The 18,118-nt window shown below is 41.6% G+C and overlaps 1 protein-coding gene across 1 annotated transcript in view; it reads right to left on the minus strand.

The window, feature by feature from the left end:
* Positions 1-18,118, minus strand: part of slc35f1 (solute carrier family 35 member F1) — a 372,306-nt gene that overhangs the window by 128,626 nt on the left and 225,562 nt on the right. The window contains exon 3 of the mRNA XM_073057399.1: positions 1,998-2,125. Within this exon, the coding sequence (XP_072913500.1) occupies positions 1,998-2,125 (128 nt within the window). The remainder of the gene's footprint in view (positions 1-1,997; positions 2,126-18,118) is intronic.

Consider the following 18,118-nt stretch of genomic DNA (forward strand, 5'->3'; position numbering starts at 1 on the left):
CAGTCTGTCCTGTTGGGTGTAGTTTTTCATTAATTCTATTACGTTTCTTGGATTTACTATGTACGCCCACACGAAAATGAATCTCGGCGTTGTATATGGTGACATACACATATTTATTTTGATAATAAATTTACTTTAAACTTTGAAGTGAGTCTTACAAGTCTCATTTGCGCCTTCTGATCACTGGTGGGACCGCTCTCCTAAGGAGAATGGAGACTGCCTTTATATCGCTGGTGGGACTGCTCTGCTACGGAGAGGGACAGGTCTGATGCTGTGCCCAGAGAATGTTACCCAGGTTTGCTACGTTTTGGATATGGAGTTGTACTACAGATTTTTTTCAGACAGAGTTTTTAATACTCTCTATTTTTCACCAATCTTTCTCGGTCTTTTGTGTGTGGGGGAGGGGGATTTGGGGATCGATGTGCCTTGTTCTGTTTTTCTTTGTGTTTTTATGTGGGAGGAGGGATTTGGGGGTTGATGATTGTGCTGCCATTCTTTTCGTTCTTGGCTTCATGGCTATCTGGAGAAGAAGAATTTCAGAGTTGTGTACTTTGATAATAGATGAACCTTTGAACCTTAGATCACCCTGTAAAATCATCTGGTAACCTTCAGTTGCTGATGTGGGTGAGAGATTAAAAAGCAATGAGTATCATTTCACATCCTAATCGAATCATTTTCCCAATGTCATTTTCTTCAAAGCAGTTGACATAAAAGGGTTCCCATTTAGGAACCCATTCTGAGCCCTTGATAATGCTGTGGAAGAAAGAAAATCTGAAGAAATGCTTTTGATTCTTACGGTAACAAAACTGGGTATCCATTGCAGAAATGAAATTGGCACCGAGTGATAAGTTGAAATAGAGCTGTTAACGTTATGTGAAAACCATAATTTTGTAATTTTCACAACATTATGTTATGGGGCTCCCACCTACTTACAGAATTATATGTCGTTATCCCTTGTTCTTGGGTTACTATGGCACACAATCAAATGCACAGTGGGTACTAAGATCATGAAAATCCGCCCAGTAAAGCTTTGTCGGTAGAAAAACGTTTGTGACAATTCTTTCTTTAACATCTTTCATTTTAGATGCTATAAACTAAAGAAAAGGGAACATTCCTCCTGATAAAATTAAATTCTGTTTGGTTCTATAAAGGGCAAGTCATTTATTTATTTATTATTTATTTATTTCTTGATTTACTGTGCGGAGTAGGTCCTTCCAGCCCTTTGAGCTGTGCTGTCCAGCAATCCCCTGATTTAATCCTAGCCTAATCATGGGACAATTTACAATGACCAATTATCACCCCCCCAATCAGTACATCTTTGGACTGTGGGAGGAAACCCACACAGTCATGGGAAGAATGTACTTAACCCTTACAAACAATGGCATGAGTTTAACCCCAGTCACCTGTACTGTGAAGCATTGTAATAAGGGAGCTAGGGCTTTACTCTCTGGAGAGAAGGAGGATAAGAGAAGACATGATAGAGATATACAAGATATTAAGAGGAATAGATAGAGTGGACAGCCAGCACCTCTTCCCCAGGGTACCACTACTCAGTACAAGAGGACATGGCTTTAAGGTAAGGGGTGGAAAGTTCAAGGGGGATATTAGAGGAAGATTTTTCACTCAGAGAGTGGTTGGTTCGTGGAATGCACTGCCTGAGTCAGTGGTGGAGGCAGATACACTAGTGAAATTTAAGAGACTGCTAGACAGGTATATGGAGGAATTTAAGGTGGAGGGTTATATGGGAGGCCGGGTTTAAGGGTAAGCACAACATTGTGGGCCGAAGGGCCTGTACTGTGCTGTGTTGTTCTTTGTTCTTTACCATGCTGCCTTGCCACATTCCAAAACAGATACTGAGCTCAAAATTCAATCCCATTCTAAGCAAACACAAATAAAACCAATACATATTCATTTAGTGCTAATTTTTCAGTTAACATTTGACACAAAGTGTAGACATCAGCTGAAGTATTACTGAGAGCAAACCTTGATGCACATACCTGTACGCTAGTCAGGGTTGTATACTGGTACGCCTTTATTACAAGATAGTTGGCTTCTATATCTATTACTCCCAAGATCATGTATTTCCACCATCTTCGTTTTAGTATTGCCAACAGATTTTCCTCTCCTGTGCAAAGGAAAAAGACAACAGGTTACAAACTCAACAAGGCAAATGAAAAAAATAGGTTAAAACTATTGAGCTGAAAAGTAAGAATGTACTGAATCTCTAAAATATGTAGGGGAATTTTTCTTTTCTGGATATAGACAACTACAGCAACAAAAAAGTAGGCATGAATATGTTTGCTGATGTACGCATGTACGCTTGTTCATTCTCTCTTTTAGCTATCATATTTTGACAATAGACAATAGGTGCAGAAGTAGACCATTCGGCCCTTCGAGCCTGCACCGCCATTCTGAGATCATGGCTGATCGTCTACTATCAATACCCGGTTCCTGCCTTGTCCCCATATCCCTTGATTCCCCTATCCATAAGATACCTATCTAGCTCCTTCTTGAAAGCATCCAGAGAATTGGCCTCCACTGCCTTCCGAGGCAGTGCATTCCAGACCCCCACAACTCTCTGGGAGAAGAAGTTTTTCCTTAACTCTGTCCTAAATGACCTACCCCTTATTCTCAAACCATGTCCTCTGGTACTGGACTCTCCCAGCATCTGGAACATATTTCCTGCCTCTATCTTGTCCAATCCCTTAATAATCTTATATGTTGCAATCAGATCCCCTCTCAATCTCCTTAATTCCAGCGTTCAATTTTGCATTCAATTATGTGGAATAAAATCAATGCATTAAATTGAATATATATACAATGGATTCTGATTAATTAGGACAAACCAGGACCCGTACATTTTGGCCCAATTAAGCGGCTGCCCCCCATCAGCCAAAATTTCATGGAAATAGTTAAAAAGCTATAGAAAAGACAAAACTACCATTTAACTGAATAACACATTCTGTATTTAAGTGAAATACAGAACAAAATTAGAACACTACCAATACTACTACAGTACTACAAAATTGTGCATTATTTCCTAATAGTTATCAATGGAGGAATTCATCCAGTGTATGCTGCTGTGTCCTTTAGATTGTAAATGACAACATCAGTGCAGATAATAGACTGCTTTTTGACAATTGCATCTTCCAAATCCTCATTTTCATTGTAATATTCAAGATGACTGTCAATACCTTCAAATTCTTCATAGTTCCTAACTTGTTGAAGTAGTGAAATCATTTCATTCTCACTTCTGGTCATTTCCAGCATCTCTAAGTCTAAATGCTTGAAATCGCAATGAGCAAAACAATTCTGAGTTGCCTAATTGCTTACAGTCGGCCCTCCTTATCCGCGGGGGATTGGTTCCGGGACCCCTCACGGATACCAAAATTCACGGATGCTCAACTCCCTTATTCAACCTGTCTCAATGCGGTGGACCTTAGGACCCAGCGGTAGAGATCTGAATCTGCAGTGTTTCTGTTCACGAAAATAATCACGATAACGATTGAAAATAAAGTGGAAATAATAAAGCGATCGGAAAGAGGTGAAACGCCATCGGTCATTGGAAAAGCGTTAGGCCACGTCGGTCAACGATCGGAACAATTTTGAAGGATAAAGTGAAAAAAGCTCTGGTTTAATGATTGGGTTTTGCGGTTTTGGGTTTTTGATCCTCCACATCAACCCAGCACAGTGGAGAGCGCACTCGATAGCGGTCTGTCACTGGATCGAACTCGGGAAGAAGTTCCCAAGCCCAGCACTGAAACATACGTTCTTAAGTGTTTTATATGCATAGAAAGGTAAAATATATACTATATAAGACAAACGTTTGACTAACTGACGCTAAGTAATACCGGATGTACCTGTTCCGCCTTACTTAGTAAGAGAACTTCCGATTTTTTTCGATCCCGATCCACGATAACGCACACACATCCTTCTGTATACTTTAAATCATTTCTAGATTACTTATAATACCTAATACAATGTAAATGCTATGTAAAATGGTTGTTATACTGCATTGTTTAGGGAATAATGACAAGAAAAAAAAGTCTGCAAATGCTCAAACAACAAGTGCTGGAAGAGCACTTCTGGGTTTTCGCGATTCGCGGTTGGTTGAATTCGCGCATGCGGAATCTGCAGATAAGGAGGGCCGACTATATTTCTAACTAAATATCAGAAACAAAAATCACTACTTTTTCAACACAAACGCATGCAACTGATGCTATTTAAAACAAGTGCAAGTGACTGATGTTAGTTAGAAGCTGTAGAGCAACAATCTCCTCTCCCAATTAAGTGGCACAGTGTCCCAAACAACTGACAGGAATCCCAGCTGGCTTCTCGCTTAGTTTTTGTTCTTTGAGTTGTCCCAAAGAAGCGGCTGCCCTGAAAAACCAATGGCCCAACCACTCTTTGTAACACTTGAGCACCGGTGGCCCTCTGCAATATCAAAACTAGTTTGATGCCTGATTTGGTTATGTTTTTGTCCTTGTTTGAGAATATGCAAATCACCACAAGGACTACAAGGATTAAAATAAATATAACTGTAACTGATACAGAAATTCTAAACACAACTGTTTTTATATTTTTCTGTAAAGGAAAGAATTAGATGTGATTCCTTCTTGATACATACCTAAATGCAAGTTTAAAGATAAAAGGGTGTTAGCTTGGAATGTAGTGATAGTCTGGATATGTGCTTAAATTCACACCTCTGAGATTAGATAACAGTGCAGAATGTTTTCCTCCTTACAGACATGTTGTCTCTGTTTGCCTTTATTATGTGTCTAGGCTGAAGGTCATAAGAGATAAGGAGGTGCAAAAGTACTGGAGTAATAATTATGTTATAAAACTCTATAAAACTCTAGTTAGGCCACACTTGGAGTACCGTGTCCAGTTCTGGTCGCCTCACTATAGGAAGGATGTGGAAGCATTGGAAAGGGTACAGAGGAGATTTACCAGGATACTGCCTGGTTTAGAGAGTATGGATTATGATCAGAGATTAAGGGAGCTAGGGCTTTACTCTTTGGACAGAAGGAGGATGAGAGGGGACATGATAGAGGTGTACAAGATATTAAGAGGAATAGATAGAGTGGACAATCAGCACCTCTTCCCCAAGGCACCACTACTCAGTAAAAGAGGACATGGCTTTAAGTTAAGGGGAGGGAAGTTCAAGGGGGATATTAGAGGAAGGTTTTTTACTCAGAGAGTGGTTGGTGCATGGAATGCACTGCCTGAGTCAGTGGTGGAAGCAGATACACTAGTGAAGTTTAAGAGACTACTAGACAGGTATATGGAGGAATTTAAGGTAGGGGGTTATATGGGAGGCAGGGTTTGAGGGTCGGCACAACATTGTGGGCCGAAGGGTCTGTAATGTGCTGTACTATTCTATGTTCTATGTTATGGTTTTGAAGGAATCCTCAAAGGCATAAAAATGGGCACTTCCTTTGTACAAAGAGGACAGAGATTTCTCTTAGGCTGGGTTACAACTGGTGCAAAGATTTGGAGAAGATAGGGACAGGTAAGGCAAGAGGGTGGGAGTACATTGAGCAGGTGGTGAAGAGAGAGAGGAGGTTGCGTGGATGTTTGTCAGATCTGTGGTTTCCTCTGACATTATGTAGATCGGCTGACCATGTGGGTAAGTATTGTTTTGTGTCCTGTACTACTACTGCAGTAATCGTTCGATTTTTTTTCTTTCTGTATTTCATTTGTGCTTCTAATAAAATGGCGTTCAACACATGTGCGATGCCTCTCTTTGCTTGCGAATACATATACGAATGCCCTGAGCTGAATCACAACAGAACACGGAATGAATTTTCATTACCTTTTCAAAGACGGTGTTCTTTCTGAAAATGTATTTTTTCACATGTAGCTGCACCATTTAGATAGGTAATTAAGGTAAATTATGTCAGTCTGCTCTAGTAGCACTATCTTCTATTAAGCCTATTTGCATCAGATGTTAGAATTCATTATTTTTAATTTAATCTTTGTATTTTCTGTCTTTTAGATCCCCCATTAATCAATGTAAATTGTCAGCATTTCACTTATTTTCCAAACATACCTGATACTGAATTTATGAAATCATTTTATTTGTTTGTTCAGCGATACAGGGAGGAGTAGGCCCTTTGGGCCTTTCAAACCATGCTGCCCCAGCAACCTCCGACAAACCTGATTAAACCTAACCTAATCATGGGACAATTTATAATGACCAATTAACCTACCCGGCATGTCTTTGTACTGCGGGAGGAAAACAAGAGTACCCTGGGACATTCCAAGGGGAGGACGTACGAACTCCTTACAGAATTGAACTGGAATTGAACTCTCAACTCCAAAATGCCCAGGGTCTCCAAAAGACTCCAAAAGCATCGCGCTAACTGCCATGCTAGCATGGTGCCCTGAAATGAAATTGAACAATCCAGCAAAGACCTGTGCATCAAAGAAATGACCTGAAAATACATCCTTTCCATTAAAAGAAATCATCTAAATTAAATTTAGATAATTTTTCAAATAAAATGGAAAGGAAGTAGCTGTATAAGCAATAGTAAAATGAAAGAAACATTAAATATTCCCTTCACTGTAAAATTACTTTGCGATAAAAAATTCCAGTTCTGCACAATTCTGTGCAAAAGCCTTAGACATCCTAGACATTTTATATGGTTTCAGATGGTATGGTCTCCACAGAGCCCTGATCTCAACATCAGAGGCTGTCTGGGATTACCCGGAGAGACAGATGCAAGCGAGGCAACCAAAGTCTGCAGGAGAACCATGGCAGGTTCTCCAAGATACTTTCAACAACCTATCAGTCGGTTTCTTATAAAACTGCACGACAGCGTACATAAGATAACTGTTGCAATTTTAAAGGCAAAGGATGGTCACACTAAATATTGATTTGATTAAGTTTCTTACTGTTTACTGCTCTTTATAGCTTTTTTTGGATATTTAAAAACTACTAAATATTAGAAACTACTCATCTCATTACTTTTGGAAGCATCTTCATTTTATGATATCTTTACATGTGCCTAAGACTTTTACACAGTGCTGTATACTAATAATGAAGGATTTTTTTGAGAGGAAGCGGCTTGGCTGAAATAGCAAGAACCATTAACCAATATAGCAATTAACCATTTAAGAACTGCTCTCCTATTACAGTTATGTGAGAACGTGTGTGGCAACTTTCACTTTAGGCGCAGAAGGACAACTGCCAATTGTGATTCACCAGCTCGTTATAGAGTGACACATACAAAATGCTGGAGGAACTCAGCAGGTCAGGCAGCATCTATGGACAAGAATAAAAAGCTGACGTTATGGGCTGAAACCCTTTTGCAAGACTGGAATAAAGGGTGAGGAAGACTGAATAAGAAGGAGTGCAAGCTAGGAGATAGGAGAGGAGGAAGATAGGAGGGTGGGGGGGTGGGGAAATGTCAACTCTTTATTCCTCTCCATCGGTGGTGTGTTGTTGGATGCTTCCAAACATGAATTGGACTCCCTGTAATAAATGTATCCATATTAATTTTAAATAAACCCTGTTCTACCAGCTGATTTATAATATAAAAACTAATTGAAATTAGGATTGTGAACCGATAATCTAGCAGAATACCAAAGAATATACAGAACTAAAATAAAAACTGTAAATATTCAGCAGACAGGCAGCATCCGCAGGGAGGAACACTAGTTTGGGTTAATGAAAGTTTATTGGTCTGAAACTTCAGCTTTGCTTTTCTCTCTTTGCAGATGCTGCCTGACATGCTGAATATTGCCTGAACGTCTTGCTTCAACCCGCCAAATGTCAATATACTTGCTGAAATTGCTAACCTTCTTCTCCAGATGAGACAGTTCCCTTCCTTTTCTTAATGAAATTCCTTTGATCTTTTGTTCTGATATCCCTTTCGCAAGCCCTTTTTGTCTTTCAAGCCCAGGTCTAGGTAGTTCTTTTGCATCTGGTTTTAATCAGAAGGGCAACATTTCATATTCCATCTGGATCGTCTCTACCCTTATAGCACGAACATTGATTTCTCTCAGTTCCAGTAATTTATTCTGCTCCCACTTCTCTTCTTTTCCATTCCCCTTTCTGGCTCCCTTGCTTATCACCTCTCTCTGATGTCGCTCCTCCTTCCCTTTCTCCCATGGTCTACTCTCTTCTATGATCAGATTCTTCCTTCTTTAGCCCTTTACCTCTTCAACTTATTACTTTCATGCTTCTTACTTCATCCCCCTTCCTCCACCCACCCACATTTCCCCTTACCTGATTTCAACTGTCACCTACCAGCCTGTACTCGTTCCCCTCCGCCCACCTTCTTATTCTGGCTTCTTCCCCCTTACTTTCTAGTACCGGAGAATGGTCTCAGCCAGAAAAGTCAACGGTTTATTCCCTCCATAAATGCTGACTGGTCTCCTGAGTCCCTCCAGCATGCATTGCTCTGCATCTGGTTATAATACAATTCTAGATATTGTGCACTGCCCCAAGATTTGGAGTTTCTCCCTAAACCTCTACAACTCTATACCCTTTTTGTTTCAGACATTCCTTAAAGACTTTCTCTTTCCTCAGGCTTTTGAACACCTGTCAATGAAGGGAGGAGCTATAGTTGGCGCCAGAGGTATTTGCGGACCTGGGCCAGTTCATCCATAAAACAGTTTAAATCTCCTGTTCTCAGGTCTCTGTTTTCCTTTTCAAGGCGGCAGGGGTTCTGTTGGACTGCATGATCTACACCTGCGCTCAAATGTTCCTCACGGGCAGTGGGTTCTCACTGTCAAAACTCACCGAGCGGCAGGGGCAGCTTGGAAGACGTGCCCCTTCAGTGCACGGCCTGGTAGATGACTCGATTGCTCACTGACATCGGTGACTGAAGTGTTGCAGGAGATCAACATCGAGACAGTGAGGGCATCTGTTGGAAGCCTCTGATTTCCAGTGAACTCTCTCTGTCTCTCAATAGTGAAAGAGAATCTACTTGGTCTCGTTTCACTGAACACCTACGCTCTGTCTGCCAGAGAAAGCAGGATCTCCCAGTGGCCACACATTTTAATTCCGCATCCCATTCCCATTCTGATATGTCTATCCATGGCCTCCTCTACTGTCAAGATGAAGCCACACTCAGGTTGGAGGAACAACATATTATATACTGGCTGGGTAGCCTCCAACCTGATGGCATGAACATTGACTTCTCTAACTTCTGGTTTTTAAAAAAAAATTTTTTAATTGAGTTTTCAATGATTGCAGAAGAAGAAAAAAAAGTTATCAACCCTAACTTCTGTTAATGCCCCTCCTCCCCTTCTTACCCCATCCCTGATATATTTAGTTTTTTCTCCCCTCCTCTTTTTTTCTCTCTCTCTGCCCATCACTCTGCCTGTTCTCCATCTCCCTCTGGTGCTCCCCTCCCTCTTTCATTCTCCCTAGGCCTCCCATCCCACGATCCTTTCCCTTCTCCAGCTCTGTATCCCTTTTGCCAATCACCTTTCCAGCTCTTAGCTTCACCCCACCCCCTCCAGTCTTCTCCCATCATTTCGTATTTCCCCCTCCTCCTCCTACTTTCAAATCTCTTACTATCTTTCCTTTAAGTTAGTCCTGACGAAGAGTCTCGGCCCGAAACATCAACAGTGCTACTTCCTATAGATGCTGGCTGGCCTGCTGTGTTCCACCAGCATTTTGTGTCTGTTGCCTGAATTTCCAGCATCTGCAGATTTCCTCGTGTTTGCTTTCATAATTAATAAGCGCAGTTTAGCACGTTCTCATACCCAAATGTACTTAAGACTGATTGAAACAGCGTTCATTTTCCGCAAAGCTCACTTCGTATGTTAGAACAAGTAGAAAGATAGATTTTCTTTTTAGAAGGGGAAGCTATGAATTTTCCTGGATTATGAATAGATATGCTTACACAGGACTTTGACGCAAAATAAATGTATGATCTGAGTTGCAAATGTTATGAGTGATGAACAGACCTGATGGACAATGGGGTACAGAGTTAACCATCCCCCCACTGAGAACCACGAACTATTACTGTTGCTATGCTGACCATGAGAAAGAGAGACGGAAAAACAAGCAAGAACATCGGCGACAGATAGGAGAGAGAGGGAAATTGCTGATTAACCGTATTGTGACTCCTTTTTGAATTATTTACTGTTTCGCTGCAAGGACAATAGTTTGCTCATAAACATTCCTCAGTGGACTGAAAGAGTGGCCTTATTTGATGGACACAGTCATTCAGGAGTGATGGATAGCTGAGTCCCCGTGAGTAGGGACAAAAGACAGGTCTGGAGAGACACCCTCCAGACACGCCAGTGGACACTGATTGAGTGTTGGAACCCACAAGAAAGGTGGGGGCTTCAAAGACCGAACCAGGAGGTTGGTCATTAAGGCTATCAGTGTTAACGCAGGGCCGGTGGGAACTTGTGTATGTGTCCACTCATGCCAGAGTGACGAGTCCACCACAGAAGAACGGTCTAGCAGAAGGACGGAGAGGTCATAACTGAACGATCACACCGATACGACGGATTAAGAAAGCAAAGGAAGGTTTGCCTGACTGTAGCTGTTACATCTCGCTCGCTCTCTCTCTCTCCAACGATTACAATACAACAACCATAACTACATCAGCACTCATGAACTGAACTGAACTTTATACTTTTCTATGACAATTTATTTACCCCTAGACATCGATAGAGCTTGTTTATTATTGATTATTATTATTCCTACACTTTTAGGTTTATTACTGCTAACTTGTTTTATATGTGTATTTGCATTATTGATATGGTTTTGCTTATTTTTATTAATAAACACCTTTAGCTTGGTACCACCAGACTCCAACGGATTCTTCTTTCTCTGCTGGTTAGACACCCAGTTACGGGGTACGTAACACAAACAACAGGTATGATTAGCCTTTTCTCTCAAAGCCTCATTAAAATGTGTTTAAATGTACCAGTAGCTGCAAAGAAGATAGAAACATAGCAGTTTAGAGCATAAACGATTCAAGTTTGCAAATGAACTTGGCAAGATTGCAAACAGGCATCATTAACTATCCAGAGGTGCTAGCAGCTAGTTTAGAGGGCACAATGAACACACAGAAGCTATCAGGTTGTTGTTCTAGAACAGGGGTTCCCAACCTGGGGTCCACAGACACCTTGCTTAATGGTATCAGTCCATGGCAAATAAAAGGTTGGGAGACCCTTTCCTTGAACCAGCCTGCTCTATGGACTATGAAAGTGTCATATTTTTAACCAATACAACTCACAGTTAATTACACCATAGTAAACATTTTACCTAAGGCAGCAGACTGTGATTTCATAATTCTACAGCTTAATTTATTCAGATATGATGAGTAGGAAGACTTTTTTAATCACCCTGTTCCACAAATACTTACAGCAATGCTCCAACGGAACCTTTTATAACATGCCATGTGCCTCATTTCCATTTGCGTTATGACTCATTAGCTCTACAAATACCAATATATTCACAAAATGACATGCCAGGAAGGAATTTCAGCATAGCACAGATCACATGAGCTGAAGATGCTGTATTTAAATCCACATAGCATTCGGAATAATGTGGACAAACTCGTGGCGCAATTAGAGATTGGTTGGATGACGTTGTGGGCATCACTGAGTCGTGGCTGAAAGAAGGTCATAGTTGGGAGCTTAACATCAAAGAATATACTTTTTTATCAAAAGGACAGGCAGGAAGGTATAGGTGGTGGTGTGGCTTTGATGGGATTACATCTTCAGAAAGCGATGCCATAGGGTCAAAAAATATTGAATCTTTGTGGGTGGAGTTAAGAAAATCCACAGGAATTTATTGAATGCCTGTGAGATGGCTTTTTAGAGCAGTTTCTGCTTGAGCCCACTCAGGAAAAGGCTGCCTGAGACTGGGTGTTGTGTAATAACCCAGATCTTATTAGGGAGCTTGATGCAAAGGACCCTTAGGAAGCAGTGATCATAACATGATCGAATTCATACTGCAATTTGAGAGGGAGAAGCACAAGTCAAAAGTATTAGTATCACAATAAAGGGAATAACAGAGGTATCAGAGAGGAGCTTGCCCAGGTGGATTGGAGTAGGTAACTGGTGGGGATGACAGTAGATCAGAGATGGCTAAAGTTTATGGGAATAGTTCGCAAGGTGCAAGTTCAGGACTACATAAAAGCCAAGGAAGGGGCACATAAGGTTGCAAAAATGAGTGGGAAGTTGGATGATTGGGAAACTTTTAAAATCCAACAAAAGGCAACTAAAAAAGCTATAAGAAGGGAAAAGATGAAATATGAGGGCAAACTAGCCAATGATATAGGATAAAGTAATATAAATTTTTTTGCAGTTATATAAAGAGTAAAAGGGAGGTGGGAGTTGATTTTGGACCAGTGAGGTAGACAAAGAAATGGCAGATGAACTAAATGGGTACGTTGCATTAACCTTCACTGTGGAAGATGCTAGCAGTGTGCAGACATCCATGAGTGTCAGGGAGCAGGAGTGTGTGCCATTGCTATTACAAAGGAAAAAGTGCTGGGCAAAATCAAAGGTCTTAAGGTGGATAAGTCACCTGGACCAGATGGACTACATCCCAGAGCATTGTGAGAGGTTGCTGAAGAGATAACGGATGCATCGGTCGTGATCTTTCATGAATCACTTGATTCTGACATGGTCCCAGAGGACTAGGAGATTGCAAATGTCACTCCACTCTTTCAGAATGTAGTGGTTGGGGAAGTGTTGGAGTCTATTATTAAGGATTATAATCAGGACACATAATCAGGGGCTGTGATAGGCATCAACTACTCATACGACTATCCACCACCTGCTCCCATGCCATCACGTGATCGGGAGGGGGTGGTCATGGCTAAGCAGATGCTACAAGGGAAAGCTGCAGGCTAGTGGAGGGAAAGAGTGCCTTACACCTCCCTTGGTAGAAAAGTACCTCCACCCTGCCACCTAACAAATACAATACAATAAATACAAAAACATAATACAAAGCACAAGCAATGGCAAGGTACCAGCATCGTGATAACGACAGACGACTCAGAACCGGGCATCTACCAGGCACCGTGGGACAACAGGAGTAGAAATGCATTCTATGACAATCAGAATGCTCAAAGTCCCCAGTATCCTTCTGTGTATCGGTGTCTCCACTGTAGCAGCCAAGACGATCCAGCACACTGATGGAGTAAGGAAAGCAGAAGCATGGGCCAAAGCCGCCCAAATTCTACCTAAACACAAGGTCCAAATCTGGTGAAGCTACAGCAGTGGACCGCCTACATAATCAACAGCAAAAGCATCATACTGTAAACAGCATCCAATCAATGGATCAGAACAAAGCACTTCCTCCCGCCATATCTAGTCATAACCAGTCATGGATCATCACACAGAATGAGATCCCAAGAATATCTTGGGATGTAAAGAGCAACATACACACACAAAATGCCAGAGGAACTCAGCCAGTCAGGCAGCATCTATGGAGGGAAATACATGGTCGATTGTTTGGGCCATGAGACGTCATCATGACTGGCAAGGAAGGGAACAGAAGCCAGAATAAGAAGATGGTGGTGGGAGGGGGAGGTGAAATATTTTAATCTCTTATGCCTCTTACACACAAAGAAGTGGGATCAAGCACTAACAGCAACGATAAGCATTCAAACCAAATTCAGCCAGGACTGTGAAATAGATGACCCATCTTGTTTTCTTCCTGATATCCCCCACTGGCATGGAAGCCAGTCTTTAGCCAAATTCCTTCATCTTCCTTAAGACCAGCTTCTGTGATGGTGGAGATCTCAGGAGAAAAGGAATATCAAAAAGCAGGGAGAGCATTGGAACCCACCTGACATGTGGAAAATTGTTCAAACTGCCTCCAGTGTTCAGCACAAGAGCTGAATTGTGAAAAAGATGAGAGAGTGGTTGTCTTTACAAAGCAGCAAAAGGGCAACAGACCATTCAACCCAATTGGTTGTTGCCAGCAAGACACTCATTTCTCATTTCCTCACTTGCTGACCCCAGTCAGTTCTTCCACGAACTCCATCAGCACAAGGGCACCACAGGGCCGCTCTACAATGACTGTGTGGCTAAGCACAGCTCCACAGCATATTCAAGTTTGCTGATGACACCTGCTGAATCAAAGGTGGTGATGGATCAGCATACAGGAGGGAGAATGAAGATTCGGCTGAGTGGTGCCATAACAACAATCTCTCACTCAATAGCAACAAGATCAAGGAACTGATTGTAGACTTCAAGAGAGGAAAAGCAGAGGTCTATGAGCCAGTCCTCATTGGAGGATCAGAGGTGGAGAGGGTCAGTAACTTTAAATTCCCGAGTGTTACTATCGCAGAAAACCTATATCCTGGACCCATCATACAAATGTAATTGCAAAGAAAGCACGATAGTGCCTCTACGTCCTTAGAAGTCTATAGAAATTCAGCATGACATCAAAAACTTTGACGAACTTCCATAGATGTGCAGTGTACTGACTGGCTGCATCATGGCCTGGTATGGGAGCATCAACCTTTGAATGGAAAATCCTATTAAAGTTAGTGGATTCTGCCCGGTACATCATGGGTAAAGCCCTCCCAACCATTGAACACATCTAACCTGAAACATTGTCATAGAAAATTAGCATCCATCATCAAAGATTTTCACACCAAGGTCATGCTCTTTTCTCACTGTGCTATCAGGTAAAAGGTACAAGAACCTCAGCACTCACATCACCAGCTTCTAGAACAGTTACTCTCCACAACCATCAGTCTCTTGAACAAAAGGCATAACTCCACTCATCTACTGAGATGCTCCCACAACCAATGATCTCACTTTAAGGACTCTTTATCTCGTTATTTCATGTTCTCATTATTTATTGCTTTTTATTTATATTTACATTTGCACAGTTTATTTTCTTCTATGCTCTACTTGATCTTTCATTGATCCTGCTACAGTTACTATTCTATAAATTTGCTGAGTATGCCCACAGGAAAAAGAATCTCAGGGTTGTATATGGTGACATTTATGTACTCTGATAATAAAATTTACTTTGAACTTTGAAGTCCCATTTGCTCATGTATGGTACATGTCCCTGTGTCTTAAATGCTATTAATGTACATGCCAGTAGGAATCCCTCAGGCAATGTCCAGAACACAAGACCTTCAGTTGCTTTCTCCCACTGTGGAGAATCATGCTGATGATTGCACTCTGATCAATTCCATTTGCAACGCCTCTGAATACAACGGTCCTTGCCTACGTATAGCCAGATCTACTGATAGTCAGGCAGCATCTAATCAGAGAGACCCGAAAGGTCTTGATGAAACATCCTCTCCACATCCGCTCTGTCTAGGCCTTTCAATATTTGATAGGTTTTGATCTTCAAGTGATTAGTTAGGCATTTAATTATTAGCTTAACCAGTACGGGACAACAACGTGGGCCAAAAGGCCTGCTTCTGTGTTGCACTGTTCTACGTTCTACATTCTAAATCAAATGCAAGGTGCAATATTCTCCATTGGCCTGGATGAATGCAGCACCAACAGACAGATGAACACCCAGATAGATTCCCTTGCAAACCATTCCAAGCCCATCCTTCAATGTCACTGATGTTTAACCCGGAAACTCCACACTTAACAAAAGATAGGCTGCAGCAGTTCACAAAAGGCTGTTGGCTGTCAAACTGCGATGCTGTTCGTTGCAGTGCCAGACACCTGGGTTAAATCCTGACTTCCAGTGATCTCTCTGTGGACTTTGCAAGTTTGATTCTGACATCACGAGGATGAGGACGAGGGTGTTGGGGCCGGAGACAAGGTGCGGGCCGGTGTTCAGCTCGCCACTCTGTGAAAATTACTCGTCTCTGCACTGAACTGGGGCTATGGCCTGCTAGTAATCGGCTCCTGAATTGGCGGCAGTGATGACTGGCTTCATGGCTGTGGACTCACTTCCATGAACTTCATTTCTGAATGTTATTTTCTCATTGTTATTGTTTGCATGATTTGTTTTTTTTTTCTCCTGCACATTGGGTGTTTGATTGTTCTCTTTTATTTAATGGGTTCTATTGGGTTTCTCTGTTTAGCAGCTGCCTGTAAGGAGACAAATCTCCATGTTGTATCTCGTATACATAAGTTGATAATCAATGTACTTTGAACTTTGACCTCTGGTTTTTCCCAGTTTCTTCCCACATTCCAAAAAGGTGAGCTGGATAATTGTCTGCTATAAAATTGCCCTTAATGAGTGGGTGATAAAATCTGTTGAGAGTTGATGAGAACATATGGAGAATAATAAAAAGAGATTAATGTAGGATTAGTAAAAATGGATGGTTCATGGCCAGTAAGGAACCAGTGGGCTGAAACTGTCTATGTGTTCTCATTTGCTGACCCTGTTGACTCATCACCAGTTTCTTACAGGGTGGGCAATCACAAATGCCCAATGCAATGTACGAATGAAAAAGAATATATCCATTCACTGGTCACTTTATTAGGCACACCTGTACACCTGCTTGTTAATGTAAATATCTTACCAGCCAATCATCTGGCAGCAATTCAATGGATAAAAGCATGCAGACAGGGTCAAGAGGTTCAGTTGTTGAAACCAAACATCAGAATGGGGATGAAATGTGATCTGAGTGAATTTTATTGTTGAGTATCTCAGAAACTGCTGATCTCCTGGAGTTTTAATACACCACAGTCTCTACAGTTTACAGAGAATGGTGCAAAAAAACATCCAGAGAGTGGAAGTTCTGAGGATGAAAATGCCTTGTTAATGAAGGAGGTCAGAGGAGAATGGCCAGATTTATTTGAGCTGACAGGAAGGCGACAGTAATTCAAATAAACACACGAGACAAGAGTGTTCTACAGAATAGCATCTCTGAACACAATGAATCTTGAAGAGCATCATTGAACCTTGAAGTGGATAGGCTACAGCAGCAGAAGACTATAAGCATACACGCAGTGACCACTGTATTGGGTGAAGAAGGTATCTAACAAAGTGGCCACTGAGTATATATTATAGAAAATCAACAATAGAGACCAGTACAAATGGGTTGAAAAATGGCAGGTGGAATTTAATGCAGCCAAGTGTGAGGTATTGCACTTTGGAGGACATATGTACCAGGGTAGGGCTTACTCAGTGAGTGGTAGGGCACAGAGGAGTGTGGTAGAACAGAGGGATCAGAGGAGGGAGGTGGGATTGGGGCTGTCAGCGCACACTTGTGGAGAAATGCTCTGTCAGCTCTAGCTCCAAATTATTGTGCAACACAAAAAAATTCCAGAGGAGCTGAACAGGTCAGGCAGCTCTATGGAGCTTGCTGAGTTCCACCAGCATTTTGTGTGTGTCGATCAAGATTCTCAGCATCTGCAGGATCTAAAGAATGTGATTTCCTGAAAATTAAATTGTAATTTGCATTTAAATGATTCAACATTATAAGCTTCAGTTGTTTGCCTTAATACGCTGTACTGCTGATTTACCGCCTACTCCATGATGGTCGAGATGAATTGTTCACTCCCACCTCTGGCAGATGGAAGAGTTTTGACCTTACTTTTTGCACAAAGATCTTCTCCATTTTCTGGATGGCAGAGTCCTGGGCAGTAGCAATTACATTGAATTGACTTTATTACTTACATCTTTCGTATACATGAGGAGTAAAAATCTTTACATTATGTCTCTATCTAATTGTGCAATTTATATTAATTTATAATAAATTGTATGTACAACAGGACAGTCAATATAACATAGAAATACAGTTGTGTCAGCATGAATTAAGCAGTCTGATGGCCTGGCAGAAGCAACTGTCCGGAGACTGTTGGTCCTGGCTTTTATGCTGCAGCACCTTTTCCCAGATGGTAGCAGCTGGAACAGTTTGTGGTTGGGGTGACTCAGGTCCCCAATGATCGTTTAGACCCTTTTTACACAGCTGTCTTTGTAAATGTCCTGAATAGTGGGAAGTTCACAACTACAGATGCGCTGGGCTGTTCACATCACTCTCTGCAGAGTCCTGCGATTGAGAGAGGTACAGTTCCCATACCAGGCAGTGATGCAGCCAGTCAAGATGCTCTCAACTGTGCCCCTGTAGAAAGTTCTTAGGATTTGAGGGTCTATCACAAACTTTATTCTTTTCAGATGCTGCCTGACCTGCTGAGTTCCTCCAGCATTTTGCGTATGTGCTGCTTGGATTTCTAGCATCCGCAGACTTTCTCA

This window comes from Hemitrygon akajei, chromosome 9 (genome assembly GCF_048418815.1).
Source record: "Hemitrygon akajei chromosome 9, sHemAka1.3, whole genome shotgun sequence".
NCBI classification, from domain to species: domain Eukaryota; kingdom Metazoa; phylum Chordata; class Chondrichthyes; order Myliobatiformes; family Dasyatidae; genus Hemitrygon; species Hemitrygon akajei.